The following is an 11,816-nucleotide window of genomic DNA, read 5'->3' on the forward strand; positions in this document are numbered from 1 at the left end:
ATGTCCCTCTGGCCACCACCCTGTGTCCCTAGGAGCTGAGGCTGCCCCTTGTGTGGGGGGGTGTCCCCACCCAGGGTGGGGGATATATTTTTTTTTTTCCTTGTAAATTTTATCTTTTTATTAAACCATTGATAAGTTACAAAGGAGGAAAAAATATAGACTTATATATACAGCATTTCCAAGCCAGCAGGGACTGGCTCTTGGATGGGGTTGCTGGGAGGCAATTGCCCCGGGGTGGTCTGGGGAGGGCCCCCCACCAGAGCCAGGGGAAGGAGGACCCCCAGAGAGGCCAGGCAGCCCCTCATCCAGCAGGACCCGGCTTTTGGGTGCCAGCCAGAGGGTGGGTGGGAGAGAGATGGCAGGGTGGGCAGGGCAAGAGGCAGGAGGAGGGGGTCCCACCCCAGCACAGGGCACTGGGAGAAGGGACCCTGGGCCGGCAGGGACAGCCCCCCACCAGTACCAGGGCATGTGGTCCTTGTGCAGGAAAACTGGGGAGGGAGGCAGAGCGCTGCCCAGATGGGCAGCAGGCAGCAGAGCAGCTATTTCCTCCAGTGGGCATTGCCACCGGGAAGTCCCTTCCCTTCCCTGGGGTGGGGGCCAAGGGGGTTCACCCCCAGCATGGGGCACCTGGCAGGGGCTGGGGGGCAGGGTGGGTGGCGGGGAGGTGTCCCTGGCACAGGGTGACACCCCAGAGCCCCTCACCCACCCGCCAGCGGGGCTCAGTAGGGTGAGAACTTCTGTCGGTCGGCTTTCTTGGTGCCGTTGGCCGCTGAGATCTTGGTCGTGTAGGTGGCAGTGCCGCCGTTGGGACCCGCCACAGAGGATGGGGACAGCGCCAGGAAGGACACCGGCTTCAGGCCGATGAAGTTGGAGAGGGAGATGGTGTAGGGGGTGCCCAGCAGGGCCGGGGGGGCCGGGGCGACGGCGGGCAGTGCTGCACCAGAGCCAGGGGTGAGGGGCTGGGAGAAACCCATGCCGAGGTCCATGGAGCCAGGGCCTGGCGGCGCCTGGGAGGTAGATTTGGCCGTCTCTAAGCTGGGGAAGTGAGCAAGAAGGATGGGGTGGTGAGGACCACATGACAGAGCGGATCCCCCACCCCAACCTGCCTGTCTCAGGGTGCAGGGACTGCATGCCCCATCTCTTCTGGAACAGCTTTCCATGGCACATCCTGGGCATCCCACCAAGGAGGGATAAAAAGCTGTGGCTCAAACCCTGTGGGGTCTTGGGTCCTGCACCCACCATCTCAGGATCTCAGAGCACTACCCAGCTCATTGTTCCTGAGGATGCTGGGGTGGGGGTGTCCCTTAAAAGCTGTGCTAGTCTGCTGGTAAGGTGCCACCCCTCGCTAGCAGCCAGTGTGTCTCCCCCTCAGGCTGCCACCTACCAGGCTGTGATGAGGTACTGAGCCAGGGTGATGCTGACAGGGGACCCTGTGATGGTCACGTGCCGCTCGCTGGAGCCCTCGGTCTGATTCCCGATCTTGATGTGGGCGCCTGACATTTGCCGGATCTCGCTGATCTTGCTGCCGTGTCGGCCGATGATGCAGCCGATGAGCTGGAGGGGCAGGAACCAGGGTGAGTTGGGAGCAGCTGGAGGAGCTACACCGAGTAGGGAGCTCCCAGGGACTCACCCGGCCACCCTCTACACCTTGGAGGATTGGGGAAACTGAGGCGGGCACCAGGAGGGAAGGGTGCTGCTTTCCTTGCTTTCTGGTCTCACTCATGCCCCCCCCCTTGGTGGCATTGCTGGGCTGCCACATCCAAAGGTTCTTACTTGGCACTGGCCAAGCTCTTTCTCCCTCCCGTGCCTCAGTTTCCCCTTTCTTCCAGCTGCTTCTGCCCCAGTGGCCCCTCCTGCTCCTGAGCTTGAGTGGCCAAGGCAGAGCCTCCCCTGTGCAGGGAGGTGGGTACTGGCCCCTGCAAAGCAGCTGTGGGGGGAAGACACATGGGTATGGGGCCCAAGGACCCACACGTACGTCATTGGGCACCAGGAACTCCTGGGAGCTGCTCTGGGAGCTGGCGTCCAGACCTGGAAGGAGAGACAGGGATATTAGTGGGGGGGGGGGCAGGTGTTCAGCAGCTGTGTTCTCCCACTCCAGCCCCATGCTGGGACAGTCAGTGACCCTGGGGACAAACCTGAAGGATCCCTGGGGAGAGGCAGGGAGGACAGGACATAGGCACCAGTTGTAATTTGGTGCTGGTGCTCCCCCGCTTCAGGGTTGGGGGGCTCTGGTAGGTGCAGGGACCCCAGGAAATCAAGGACAGGGTTGTTCTGGAGGGGAGGTAGCCATGCCAGGGGGGCTGGGACCAAAGAGGGTGCGGGGGATGGAGATCCCCTCATCTGGGCCAGGTGGCTGGGTGCGTCAGGAGGGGTACCCCCAGCCCTGGGAGTCGTGGGAGATGCTCACCTGGCACCATGGAGGGTGCGTGGCCCAGGGAGGCGAAGGGGAGTGTGTGGCCTGACAGCTGCTGGAGCTTCGTCACCTGCCCGGGCAGCAGCAGGAGGAGGAGGAAGGAGGCATTAGGGCTGATGGCAGAGGGTGCCCTGTCCGCTCCCAGGGCCAGACACCCAGCGCCTCCCAGGACACGCATCCCTGGCAGCACCCATCTCAGTGGACACAGACCCAGTGCCCACGGGAGCAGGGGTGGGCTGCCATGGGGACAGACTCACCTCCGCAGGAGAGACCCCGCTGTACTGGCCCTGCATGGAGAAGCCCTGGGGGGAGGAAGGAAGGGGCATCGGCAGGGTGCCAGGTGGGGACCCCTGCCTCAGGCCACCCCCCAGGGCAGGAAGGCCACCCTGAGCTCACTGGAGTCACCCCTTGCTGGCAGAGGCTGGGCCCCCGGACACCCCATGCCCCCGGGGGAGCTGCGGCCCCTTACCTGGTTGGCAGAGAGTAGGATGGTGCCCAGGGAGAGGCCAGGGTGGTAGGGGATGGTGGCCCCCTTCGGAGGCGACTGGAGAGGGAGGGAAGGAAGTGGAGGGGATGAGAGATGAGGTTGAATGCCCCCACAGCTCCCTGGACCCACTTTGCCCCCGCCTCCCAACAAGTTGGTCATGGCACCCAGCACCACCAAGGCAGGGTGCTCTTATGGGCTTCAGCATGGGGGCACCCCAGTGCCTGGGTGCAGGTGGGCACAGGGAGCCCTGGGGAGGGAGGGCAGGCAGTGCATGTCCCCGCGGGCTGGGTGTGGGGCTTGGCAGGTACCTCCAGGATAACAGCGCAGATCTGCCGCACGCACTGGATGATGGTGTCTGGCACCCCTGAGACAGTGACGGCCCGTTCAGTGGAGTTGGGCAGCAGGTCGCCGGCCACCTGCACCTGTGCCCCCGTGCTCTAGGGGGGAAAAGGGAGATGCTGGGGTCTCTCAGCCACTCCCTGCCAGGACTCAGCACCTCACACCTCCCCTGTTCCCTCCTTGGCCCCTGGGGACCTTTGCAGGACCCACAGGGTGATGCTCAACTCCTGCATCACCTCCCAAAGCTCCTGCAGGACTGTAGCAGCCCCCGTGCTGAGGGGTCTGTGTCTCGGGACAGAAAGGGAGCCTGTACCCAAGGCACCCTCAGCCTCACCTCCCGGATCTCCCGGATCTTAGCTCCTGCCTTGCCAATGAGTGAGCCACACTGGCTGGCCGGGATGACAAGGCGCAGTGTCACCGGCGCTCTGCCTGCTGCTGCCCCATCACTCCCTGCTCCCAGGTCCTGCGAGGGAAGGGGGGATGCAGCATCGGACCCCAGGAGCCCAAAGTCATGGGGACACCCAGCAGGGGTGTGGGGGGACTGCCTACCTCCTCCAGCTTGAAGGCGATCATGGAGACAGCGCGGAAGACGGCGTCGGTGGAGCCGGTGATGGTGGTGATGCGCTCGGGGCAGGATCCCTCTGAGATGGTGATGCGCGCGCTGCTCTGGGGACAGTGTCACACCCCGTCAGGGATGTTGTGGGCCCTGTGCTCTAGGTCCCCTCTCAGGGAAGGAGTCAGTGGAGAGGCTCGATACCTGTGGACCCGGGCTTTCCCCCTCCCACCTGCCCCAGGCAGCCTTCCCTGGGGTGCAGCTATGTCTCCCCTGGGTCCACCTGGGAATGGGGGAGGCCAGGGCTGGGCACGTGGGAGCCACCAGGTGCAGGCAGGACAGACAGTGGGACCTGGCAGCCCTCCAACATGCCCTTACCTGCTCTCGTATCCTCTTAACAGTCTCTCCTTTCTGTGGGGAGAGGAACAGGGTGGGTGATCAAGTCCAAGGGAGCCCGGGGCTGGTGGTGCCCTGGACCTCAAGTCTTACCTTGCCGATGATGCTGCCGATCTCCTGAAAAGGCAGAGACAAGGGTGGCCCTGTAAGCAGGCAGCTCCCTGCCTGCCACATCCTTCCTCTGCCCACAGCCTGGCCAACAGGCAACAGGCAGGCCCTGCCCCGTGGCCACTGGGAGGCTTGCTGGTGGCACTGGGGCATGGGAACAGGCCCCTCCCTGGTTTAGGATGGGGGAAGAAATCCTTCTGGGACTGCTGTTCCCAGGGGGATTGGGAGCAGGGGAGGAAACCAGGGTGCGATGAGAAGATGGTGCTTCGGCAAGACCCCCCAGCCTGGGCGCTGCTGCTTCCCCCAGCAGTGCCAAGCCCCCCTGCCATTACCTTGCCGTGCATGAGCATGCGGAGGGTCAGGGTGATGCTGAGCTCTGTCTCCTCGGGGCTGCCGCCCATGCCGCTGGCTCCGTCTGGCGATGCCATGGCGGGAGGGTGAGCTGAGCCTGTGGGACACGGTGGTCTCCAGAAAGGGTAGAAGCCCCAACTAACCCCCCATAAGTCTGCAGCCTGAAATGCACCTATGGCTGGGAAGTGGGGAAACTGAGGCAGGGGCAGCACTGTGCCCTCCTTCGGTGGGAGAGACTTGCACGTCCCTGCGGTACCCCACTGGCATCCTGCACACCCTCTGGGAGCTCCCCAAAAAGGATCTGCCGCCATGTGTCTGCCTGAGCCTGCAGGCAGCTGCCTTCAACCTGGCCCGCAGACAGCCCTGGGCTGGAGCCAGCACCGCACCTCCATGAAGCCAGGAGCTGGATGGATATCAGGGGAAGGGGAAAAGTGTGGGGAGCGGGGCTGTGGGACAGGGTTCACTTTGCAGATGCTTGCTGGGGAGGTGGCACACAGAGTGGGGCAAGCAGAGGCAGCCTGAGTGGTCTCGCAGGCTATGTGAGCCTTCCTCTTCCTCCTCCTCCCTTCTCCCTGCCCCAGGGAAGCCCAGGGGAAGCCCCAGGGGAAACTGAGGCAACCTCCCTGATGGGGGGATGGGGACCACCAGCCCGATGCAAACCACGGCGTGATGCCCAATGCATGATGATGCCGCACACGGTCTGACACCCCAAGGACCCCGCCGGACCCTGCGCCTGGGGGATGGGGGTGGCTGGGGCCCCGCGGTGCCAGCACAGGGCTGGGTGGAGGACAATCGCCGTGTGTCCAGGCACGGGTGGGTGGCTGCGGCACCGCTGGCTCCCGGCAAGCTGGGCGATGCCAAGCGGCTTTGAAACAAAGCACCCGTTTTGGGGCTGGGGCCCGTGCCTGCGGGCATGGCGGGGGGGGGTGGTGGTGGTTATTTTAGGTACTGGCAGGACTCGCCATCGCTATGGCATATTTCCTGCATCAGGGTAACAGTGGGGAGGTGTGGGGGGGGCAGGTTGGTCGGCTCTGCATCCCCTAAGTGCTATGGCTTGCACCCCGGGTTGGGTTGGATGCCCCATCTTCACCTCTCGTTACCAGCAGCTGGAGAAAGGGAGAAAGGCTGGGGAAAGGGGAATATTTCCGTTCCCGATGGAGGGGAGCCTGAAATTGGGGGTGGGGGGGATGTACCACCCTGTAAACCCCCTCCCCACAGCATCCGGAGCTGTGCATGGTGCCGGCAGGGACAGGCAGCCTGCCCGGGTCCCCATCCCCCCGGGGATGACCAGAAGCAGGGACCTGCTGGGGACAAAAGATCCTGCCGGGGAGAGGAGGACAAGGCTGGCGGTGGGGCAGGGGGAAGCAGCAGGGCCACGGGTGTCCCCCCACTGCCACAGGCGATGTGAGGGGTCCGTGGGCAGGGGGGTGCTCTCCCCCCGGTGACCCAGGCTGGCAGGGACACCAAAGGCCCCGGTGATGGGCACAAGCCACCTGCCCCGGCCCCGTGCCACCGGCTGGCGTCAGAACAGCCACGAAGCTGGGCACCGCCCACCTTTCGGGGCACCTTCGGGTTGCAAAGGGAGGTGACAGAGGGGACAGGAGGAAGCCCCCACCCCGTCCCAGGGGGATCCTCTTTCCGCTCACCCTCCCGGCCACCCCAAGCCCCCTGGCCCCCGTGGGAGCGGGGCCTACTGGGTACCTTTCCGTGCGCCTCGTCCCTCCGCCGCCGGCCACCCCGCTCAGTGCCACATTGTCCCCGGCGGCGCCCAGTGACACCCGGGGCAGGAACAATGAGCCGCTTGACAGGCCAGGGCCAGGCTGGCAGCCCCGGCCCCCACCCCGGTCCACGCCGGGGCCCCCCTCGCTCTTCCCCTCTCCCACATCCCTCCCTCCGGGATCCTATTACAGCGGATAAGAGACACTAAAAGGAACAATGCACCCTGGGTAAGGCCATCTGCCACCGCTGGGGACATTCCTGGCCCCCCCCGCCCCCCCCTTTGGCTCACACATCGCCCCTCTTTGTGACTGCGTTTTTTTTTTTCCTGGAAGCCGATCAGCTGGCACGGCTCGAGGGCTCAAGGACACGGGAGCGGGCAGGGACAGGGCAACTGGCACCCCAAGGCCCGTCGGCACCCAGGGGTGCTGCTAGGGGGGAGCGAGCACCTGGAGGGCTAGAGGGGCAGGAGGCACCCCTGTATGGGGGGGCTGGGGCTGCAAATGGGGGACCCTAACTGGCTGGGTGGTAAAGGATGCTCCAGACAGGGCTCCTGCCTTACTGCCAGGGCAGGGACCAGCTCCTGCACCCCTGGCACAGACCCTGTGCCCCCCACACGGGCACCCTGCACCCACAGACAAGTGCCCCCCCGTTACCTCCCCCACTAAATCCTCCTGGGCCCTGGCGTAAGCAGCTAAAGCCCAGGCAGGCTTGGGGAAGGGGGGGCACTGGGGGGGCACCCCACTGCCGGCTCCATCTGTGCCCCTGTGTGCCCAGTGCAGCAGCACCAAAGGATGCAGGGAAGGCAGGTGGTGGGCAGGGGGCTTGTCCCCCTATCTGTCCAGCCAGATGTCTGTCAGGCCTCCCCACCCGCCCCCCCATCTGTTCATGGCAGCCACTCATTCAGCAAATCCCCCCCCCACCTCCCCAGGGTGCTGGGCTGCTGCTGCTGCAGGCAGGAGCCTGCCGGGGCTGGCGGTTCCCTTTTAAGCCCCTGTGGATTACCATGGGCTTGGGTGTGTGTCAGGAGAGGTGGTAGGAGGAAGAGGAGGATGAAGAGAAGGTCTGAACACAGCCCCAGGGCAACACTCCCCAAATGTCCCAGCCCTCAGTGGCTGCACCTCCCCTGCCATCACCCCCCAAACACGTGTGAGATGGCGGCCACCGAGGTGGGGATTGGGGAAGGAGGTGGGAAGGGTGGAAAGAAGCAGGAGGAAGGTGGAGGAAGGTGGTGGCAGAGCTTGGGGTTTTATTTGGTCCCAGGGCAGGCAGCTGTGCCGGCATGGGCCCGGCACGGTGTGGCAGGGCTGGGTGTGCACCAGGTGAGCAGCTGGGCTGGCACAAGGGTGTGCGCACAGGTGGAGCTGTGGGTGGGCTGGTCATGTCCCCCTGCCCCGTGGGCCCCTCCACATGGCCTGTCCCGCTCACTCCAGCTGCTGCAGGAAGGCCAGGAGCCCGCGGTGCCACTCGTTGGGCTTGTCCAGGTAGCAGGCGTGTCCGGCGTCCTGCAGCACCAGCACCCGGTGCTCCGGGAGGTGCCGCAGATTGTTCAGGCTGGCCTGCCCCAGCTCCGTGTCCTTGTCCCCATACACGATCAGGGTGGGGGTCTGCAGAGGGGGAATGCACTCTGAGCCTGCTAATGGCACCCAGGCACCCTGGCTGGGAACACCCTGGGCCAGGGTACGGACGGGAGACACTCACCCTTCTCCCTCGCCCACCATGACAAGGGGAAAACAGGGCTTAGACTCCTGGGTCTCCTAACATCCCCACTTTACCTCCTGCTACCTCACAGTCACATTCCCCTTTTCCAGTGGCAACAGGGTTTCTGGCCTGGTTGGTCTTCCCCTTGCCCAACCTTGGTCACAGGGTCCCCTCCTCACTGTCCCCTCCCAGTTCCCCCACCCCCCTCGATCTCCCTCCAGGCCGTACTTTGATCTGGGCATACTGCTCCACTGTGAATTTCTCGGTGCAGATGGGTGCCACAGGCACATACGCCTTGAGCAGGTGGTTGTGCTGGAAGAGGAAGGGCAGGGAGTACATGCCACTCAGCGACGGGCTGATCACCACGGCAGGACCCAGGCACAGAGCCTCCAAAACTGCTTTCAGGAAAGCCCCCGGTGCTGGCTGGCCCACAGGTGCTGGGGCCACGGCATCCTTCGAGCGCCCCAGCCCTGAGCCGTGGGAGACAGAAGTTGCCCTGTCACGCTCTCTGCCGCCACACGGCCAGGAGAAGCCGGCACAGCAGGATGACAGGGTTCCCACCCCGGCACCATGAACCTGAGCAGCTGTATGGGCTTCCCCCGGCCACCACCTTGCTCTGGGGTTGTGCTCACCACCACACCTTACCCGGCAGGTCGATAGCCACAGCTCGGTAGCCATTTTCGGCCAGTGTGGCAAGCGTCTGCAGCTGAAGCCAGGTGTCGGAGGAGAAGCGAATGCCGTGCAGCAGCAGCACCGTCAGCCTGGGCGCCTGCCCGGCCGGCTCAGCTTGGCGGTAGAAGAGGGTTTGGCCCTCCACCGTGAAGGTGCTCTCGGTGAGCTGTGGGGTGGCCATGCCTGGGGGTTCAGGAGAGCTGTCAGAGGGGGTTGTGAGGTGGAAAAGGGCCCGGTGCGTGCGGCGGCCCTGTGCGGCCCAGCAGAAAGGCCAGCCCGGTGGGACGTCAGCATCCGGGCATCGAGGCCCAGCGGTGGTGGGAAGGCAGGCGGGCTGCAGTGCTGGCACCGGGAAGGGGGGGTTACACTGGCATCATCCTCTTTTGGGGGGTCACCGGGGGGGGACCGGCCCCGGGGTGGGTGTGCGGGGCCTCTCGCTCGTGCCAGGCGGGCTCACGGTCCCGCCCCTGCCTCGGTTTCCCCGCCCGGCGCTGGGCCAGCGGCCCTTACCTGCTCCTCCGCCCCCAGCGCCTGCCGCCGCTCGGCTCCCGCTCCCCGCCGCACCACAGGGCTGGGGGTGCCGCGCCCTGGGTCCAAAGGCCGGCGGGGCGGGGGGCGGGGGGCGGGGGGGGGGGGCGCAGCGGCGGCACCGCCTCACGGAGCGCTGGGCCCGGGGCCGCCCCGGGAACCGCCGCCGCCCCGCCGGGCCGACTGCAGCCGAGTCGAGCCGAGAGTAGCCGAGTCGGGCCGAGCCCTGCCGAGCCCTGGCCGAACCGAGCCGAGCGTTGCCGAGCCCTACCCGAGCCTTGCCGAGCCGTCGCCGAACCGAGCCGAGCGCCGCCGAGCCCCACCAAGCCAGGGCTCCTCTCCCGGCACCGGCCCTTCTCTCCCGAGACCTCGGCCTCGGCCCGGCGGGGCCCTGCCGGGGCTCGGCGCGGCGGGCAGGCCCCGGCTGACAGCCCTGCAGCGCTACGGCCTCCCGCCAGGCGGAGCCCGGGGCCGCGGCCGGGTGGGCCGCATGTCCCGGCTGGAGCTGAGGGGCGGCGGGGCCGGAGGCCGGAGCCAGCGGGAGCTCGGGAGGCCGGGGCCGAGCGGGGCTGGCGGCGCCGGGCGCGGGGGGCACAGGCCGGGCCGCAGCTGAAGCGAGCACCGTGGTCTGGGGCCTACTGCCCTCCGCCACGCAGCAGTGGGGTTTGGGGCTTCCAGCCCCTCGCTGCCATTTTCCTTCTCCAGGGGGAGTGGAGATGCCGCTCGCTCGCAGCCGCCTGGGGCTCCTGCTCCTCGGGGTGCTCCTCACCTTCCTCCTCTACCTCCTGCTCCCGGCCGCCCAGCACGAGCAGCGCTCGGCGGGCACTCGGCCTGATGAGGGGCAGCGGGGCCGGCAGGCGGCCAACATCACTGCGCGAACGGGAATGGCTGCGGGGGAGCCCCCCGTCTTCTACAGGGAGGTTTCTGCAGGGCCCCAGGCCAGCGGCGCTGCCGGCCCCGGGAGGTGGGTCAGCCTGCCTGCTCCCGTGGCGGCGGAAGGCGGGGGGTGAGGGCCCCTGGGGATCGCTCTCCACCAGTCCTCGTGGCCTCTGGACCTGTGCGGGCATGGCATCTTCCCTGAACCCCTTCCCGCCTGTCTTCCCCACCACAGGCCCGATGTCCTGTTCCTGCATGGGCAGGCGTTCACCTCCAAGACGTGGGAGGCCTTGGGCACGCTGGCGCTGCTCGCCGGAGAAGGCTACCGTGTGGTCGCAATAGATCTGCCCGGTAGGACCATGGCACTGCACCTAAGTTGATCCGTCTGGCATCTCCAGTCCCTCCCCTGAGCAACTGTGTGTCTCTCAACCTCTTTAGGGAGGGCTCTGGACCTCCTGAGGCAGCTAGTGGTGGCTCATGGGGCAGTGTGCTGGGGATTTGGCTTTGGCCCAGGGCATTGACCTCCATGGCCACCCTTTGCCTGGGGCTGACTCGGTCCAGCTGGCATGTGGCTGTTGCTGTACAACCATCAGGGCTTGATCAGATGGCCATTTTTTGCCACCATCTGAGCCTTGGGGAGGAGACCATTGCAGGCTGCACAATTTCCCCTGCCCTGTGCCCACCCTATGCCCTCTGCCCTATGCCAGGCTACGGGGATTCGCCCTCAGCAGAGATGGTGGCCACGGCACAGGGCCGGGTGGTTTTCCTGGACCATGTGCTCCAGGAGCTGGGCATGCGGAGGCCCGTTCTCGTCAGCCCCTCCATGAGCGGCCGCTTTGCCCTGCCCTTCCTCCTGGCACAGGGTGACCGGCTGGCTGGCTTCGTGCCCATTGCACCCGTGGGCACCAAGGAGTACGCTGCTGAGCGATACCGGCGAGTTCAGGTGAGGTGGGGTGTTGGGCTCCTGGGGGGGGTCCCTGGGTGGTGACGAGCCTCATGGGCCAGCTGGCTGGAGGGTGACATGGAGGGTGGCCCTGTTTTGGGGTGAGTGAGGGTGATCTGTGCCCCGCTTCGCTCACAGGGAGGCTGACACCTGCCTTCCCTCAGCTTTGCAGCCTGCTGTGGTGACAGATGGAGGTGGGCACAGCCCAGGGGAAACGTGGTGGCCATTTCCCCCTTTGACAACTCTCTGGTTTCCTCTCTCCCCTTACCAAGACACCCACCCTGATCCTGTACGGTGACCGTGACACAAGCCTGGGTCCCCAGGCCCTGCAGAGCCTCCAGCACCTCCCCAGGCACCGTGTGGCCATGGTGCCTGACGCTGGCCATGCCTGCTACCTGGACAAGCCGGAGGACTTCCACCAGGCCCTGCTGGGCTTCCTAAACCAGCTGAAGTGAGCACTGCCTCGTCCCCTGCTGAGCGCAGGACAGGGGGCGGGGGCATCCCGAGGGACTGGGAGACAAAGATGGCTGGCATGAAGGGTGCTGTTCTCTTTTGGGGTGTCCCCAGGGTGGCGGGGGGGACACTGAGGGCGTCCCTTGCTGACAGGACAGGGTGTCGTCTGTCACAAGGCCAATAAACCGATGCTGCTCTGGATTCTGCCTGTGTCCCCAAGCGCCGCGGGGCTCCCGGGCTCCAGCCCCATCTCTCTGCCTCTCGTGTGGGGCAGGAGGGT

General features: G+C 66.0%; 3 protein-coding genes across 5 annotated transcripts; 1 reads left to right on the forward strand and 2 right to left on the reverse strand.

Annotated features, from left to right (window-relative positions):
- Nucleotides 1-104: 104 nt before the first annotated feature.
- PCBP4 (poly(rC) binding protein 4) lies at nt 105-6,541 on the reverse strand. 2 transcript variants are annotated; one of them, XM_074914209.1, is made up of 13 exons: nt 6,349-6,541; nt 4,629-4,744; nt 4,282-4,305; nt 4,171-4,203; nt 3,789-3,905; nt 3,574-3,702; nt 3,209-3,337; nt 2,883-2,957; nt 2,671-2,715; nt 2,408-2,483; nt 1,976-2,028; nt 1,385-1,554; nt 105-1,035 (listed from the first exon to the last, which is right to left on the reverse strand). In XM_074914209.1, the coding sequence occupies exons 2-13, from the start codon at nt 4,722-4,724 to the stop codon at nt 720-722; spliced, it is 1,263 nt and encodes a 420-aa protein (XP_074770310.1). In that variant the 5' UTR covers nt 4,725-4,744; nt 6,349-6,541; the 3' UTR covers nt 105-719. The 2 variants fall into 2 exon arrangements, with proteins under 2 accessions (XP_074770310.1, XP_074770311.1); XM_074914210.1 differs by lacking the exon at nt 6,349-6,541 and having other exon boundaries at nt 3,789-3,900; nt 4,629-4,714.
- Nucleotides 6,542-7,587: 1,046 nt separating this feature from the next.
- Nucleotides 7,588-9,659, reverse strand: LOC141964228 (putative protein-lysine deacylase ABHD14B). Of its 2 annotated transcripts, none has more exons than XM_074914352.1 (4): nt 9,536-9,659; nt 8,710-8,919; nt 8,293-8,534; nt 7,588-7,970 (listed from the first exon to the last, which is right to left on the reverse strand). In XM_074914352.1, the coding sequence occupies exons 2-4, from the start codon at nt 8,915-8,917 to the stop codon at nt 7,788-7,790; spliced, it is 633 nt and encodes a 210-aa protein (XP_074770453.1). In that variant the 5' UTR covers nt 8,918-8,919; nt 9,536-9,659; the 3' UTR covers nt 7,588-7,787. The 2 variants fall into 2 exon arrangements, with proteins under 2 accessions (XP_074770453.1, XP_074770452.1); XM_074914351.1 differs by lacking the exon at nt 9,536-9,659 and adding an exon at nt 9,247-9,439.
- A 321-nt stretch (nt 9,660-9,980) lies between these two features.
- On the forward strand, nt 9,981-11,766 carry LOC141964227 (protein ABHD14A-like). Its single transcript, XM_074914350.1, has 4 exons — nt 9,981-10,228; nt 10,376-10,491; nt 10,848-11,083; nt 11,356-11,766. Exons 1-4 carry the CDS (start codon nt 9,981-9,983, stop codon nt 11,536-11,538), a joined length of 783 nt encoding a protein of 260 aa, XP_074770451.1. The 3' UTR covers nt 11,539-11,766.
- Nucleotides 11,767-11,816: the final 50 nt, after the last annotated feature.

This window comes from Athene noctua, chromosome 10 (genome assembly GCF_965140245.1).
Source record: "Athene noctua chromosome 10, bAthNoc1.hap1.1, whole genome shotgun sequence".
NCBI lineage: Eukaryota > Metazoa > Chordata > Aves > Strigiformes > Strigidae > Athene > Athene noctua.

What these genes read in the sequence shown, in the direction of transcription:
- PCBP4 (XM_074914209.1), bottom strand. Translation starts at nt 4,724, where the DNA reads ATGGCATCGCCAGACGGAGCCAGCGGCATGGGCGGCAGCCCCGAGGAG. An exon ending in GCGGGGTCTCTCCTGCGGAG is followed by an intron (nt 2,484 to 2,670) that starts GTGAGTCTGTCC and finishes CTGCCCGGGCAG; the next exon opens with GTGACGAAGCTCCAGCAGCT. An exon ending in AGTTCCTGGTGCCCAATGAC is followed by an intron (nt 1,555 to 1,975) that starts GTACGTGTGGGT and finishes CTGCCCCTCCAG; the next exon opens with CTCATCGGCTGCATCATCGG.
- LOC141964228 (XM_074914352.1), bottom strand. Translation starts at nt 8,917, where the DNA reads ATGGCCACCCCACAGCTCACCGAGAGCACCTTCACGGTGGAGGGCCAA. An exon ending in TGTGGCTATCGACCTGCCGG is followed by an intron (nt 8,535 to 8,709) that starts GTAAGGTGTGGT and finishes CCCACGGCTCAG; the next exon opens with GGCTGGGGCGCTCGAAGGAT. An exon ending in AGCAGTATGCCCAGATCAAA is followed by an intron (nt 7,971 to 8,292) that starts GTACGGCCTGGA and finishes CCCCCTCTGCAG; the next exon opens with ACCCCCACCCTGATCGTGTA.
- LOC141964227 (XM_074914350.1), top strand. Translation starts at nt 9,981, where the DNA reads ATGCCGCTCGCTCGCAGCCGCCTGGGGCTCCTGCTCCTCGGGGTGCTC. An exon ending in GGTCGCAATAGATCTGCCCG is followed by an intron (nt 10,492 to 10,847) that starts GTAGGACCATGG and finishes GCCCTATGCCAG; the next exon opens with GCTACGGGGATTCGCCCTCA. An exon ending in AGCGATACCGGCGAGTTCAG is followed by an intron (nt 11,084 to 11,355) that starts GTGAGGTGGGGT and finishes CCCCTTACCAAG; the next exon opens with ACACCCACCCTGATCCTGTA.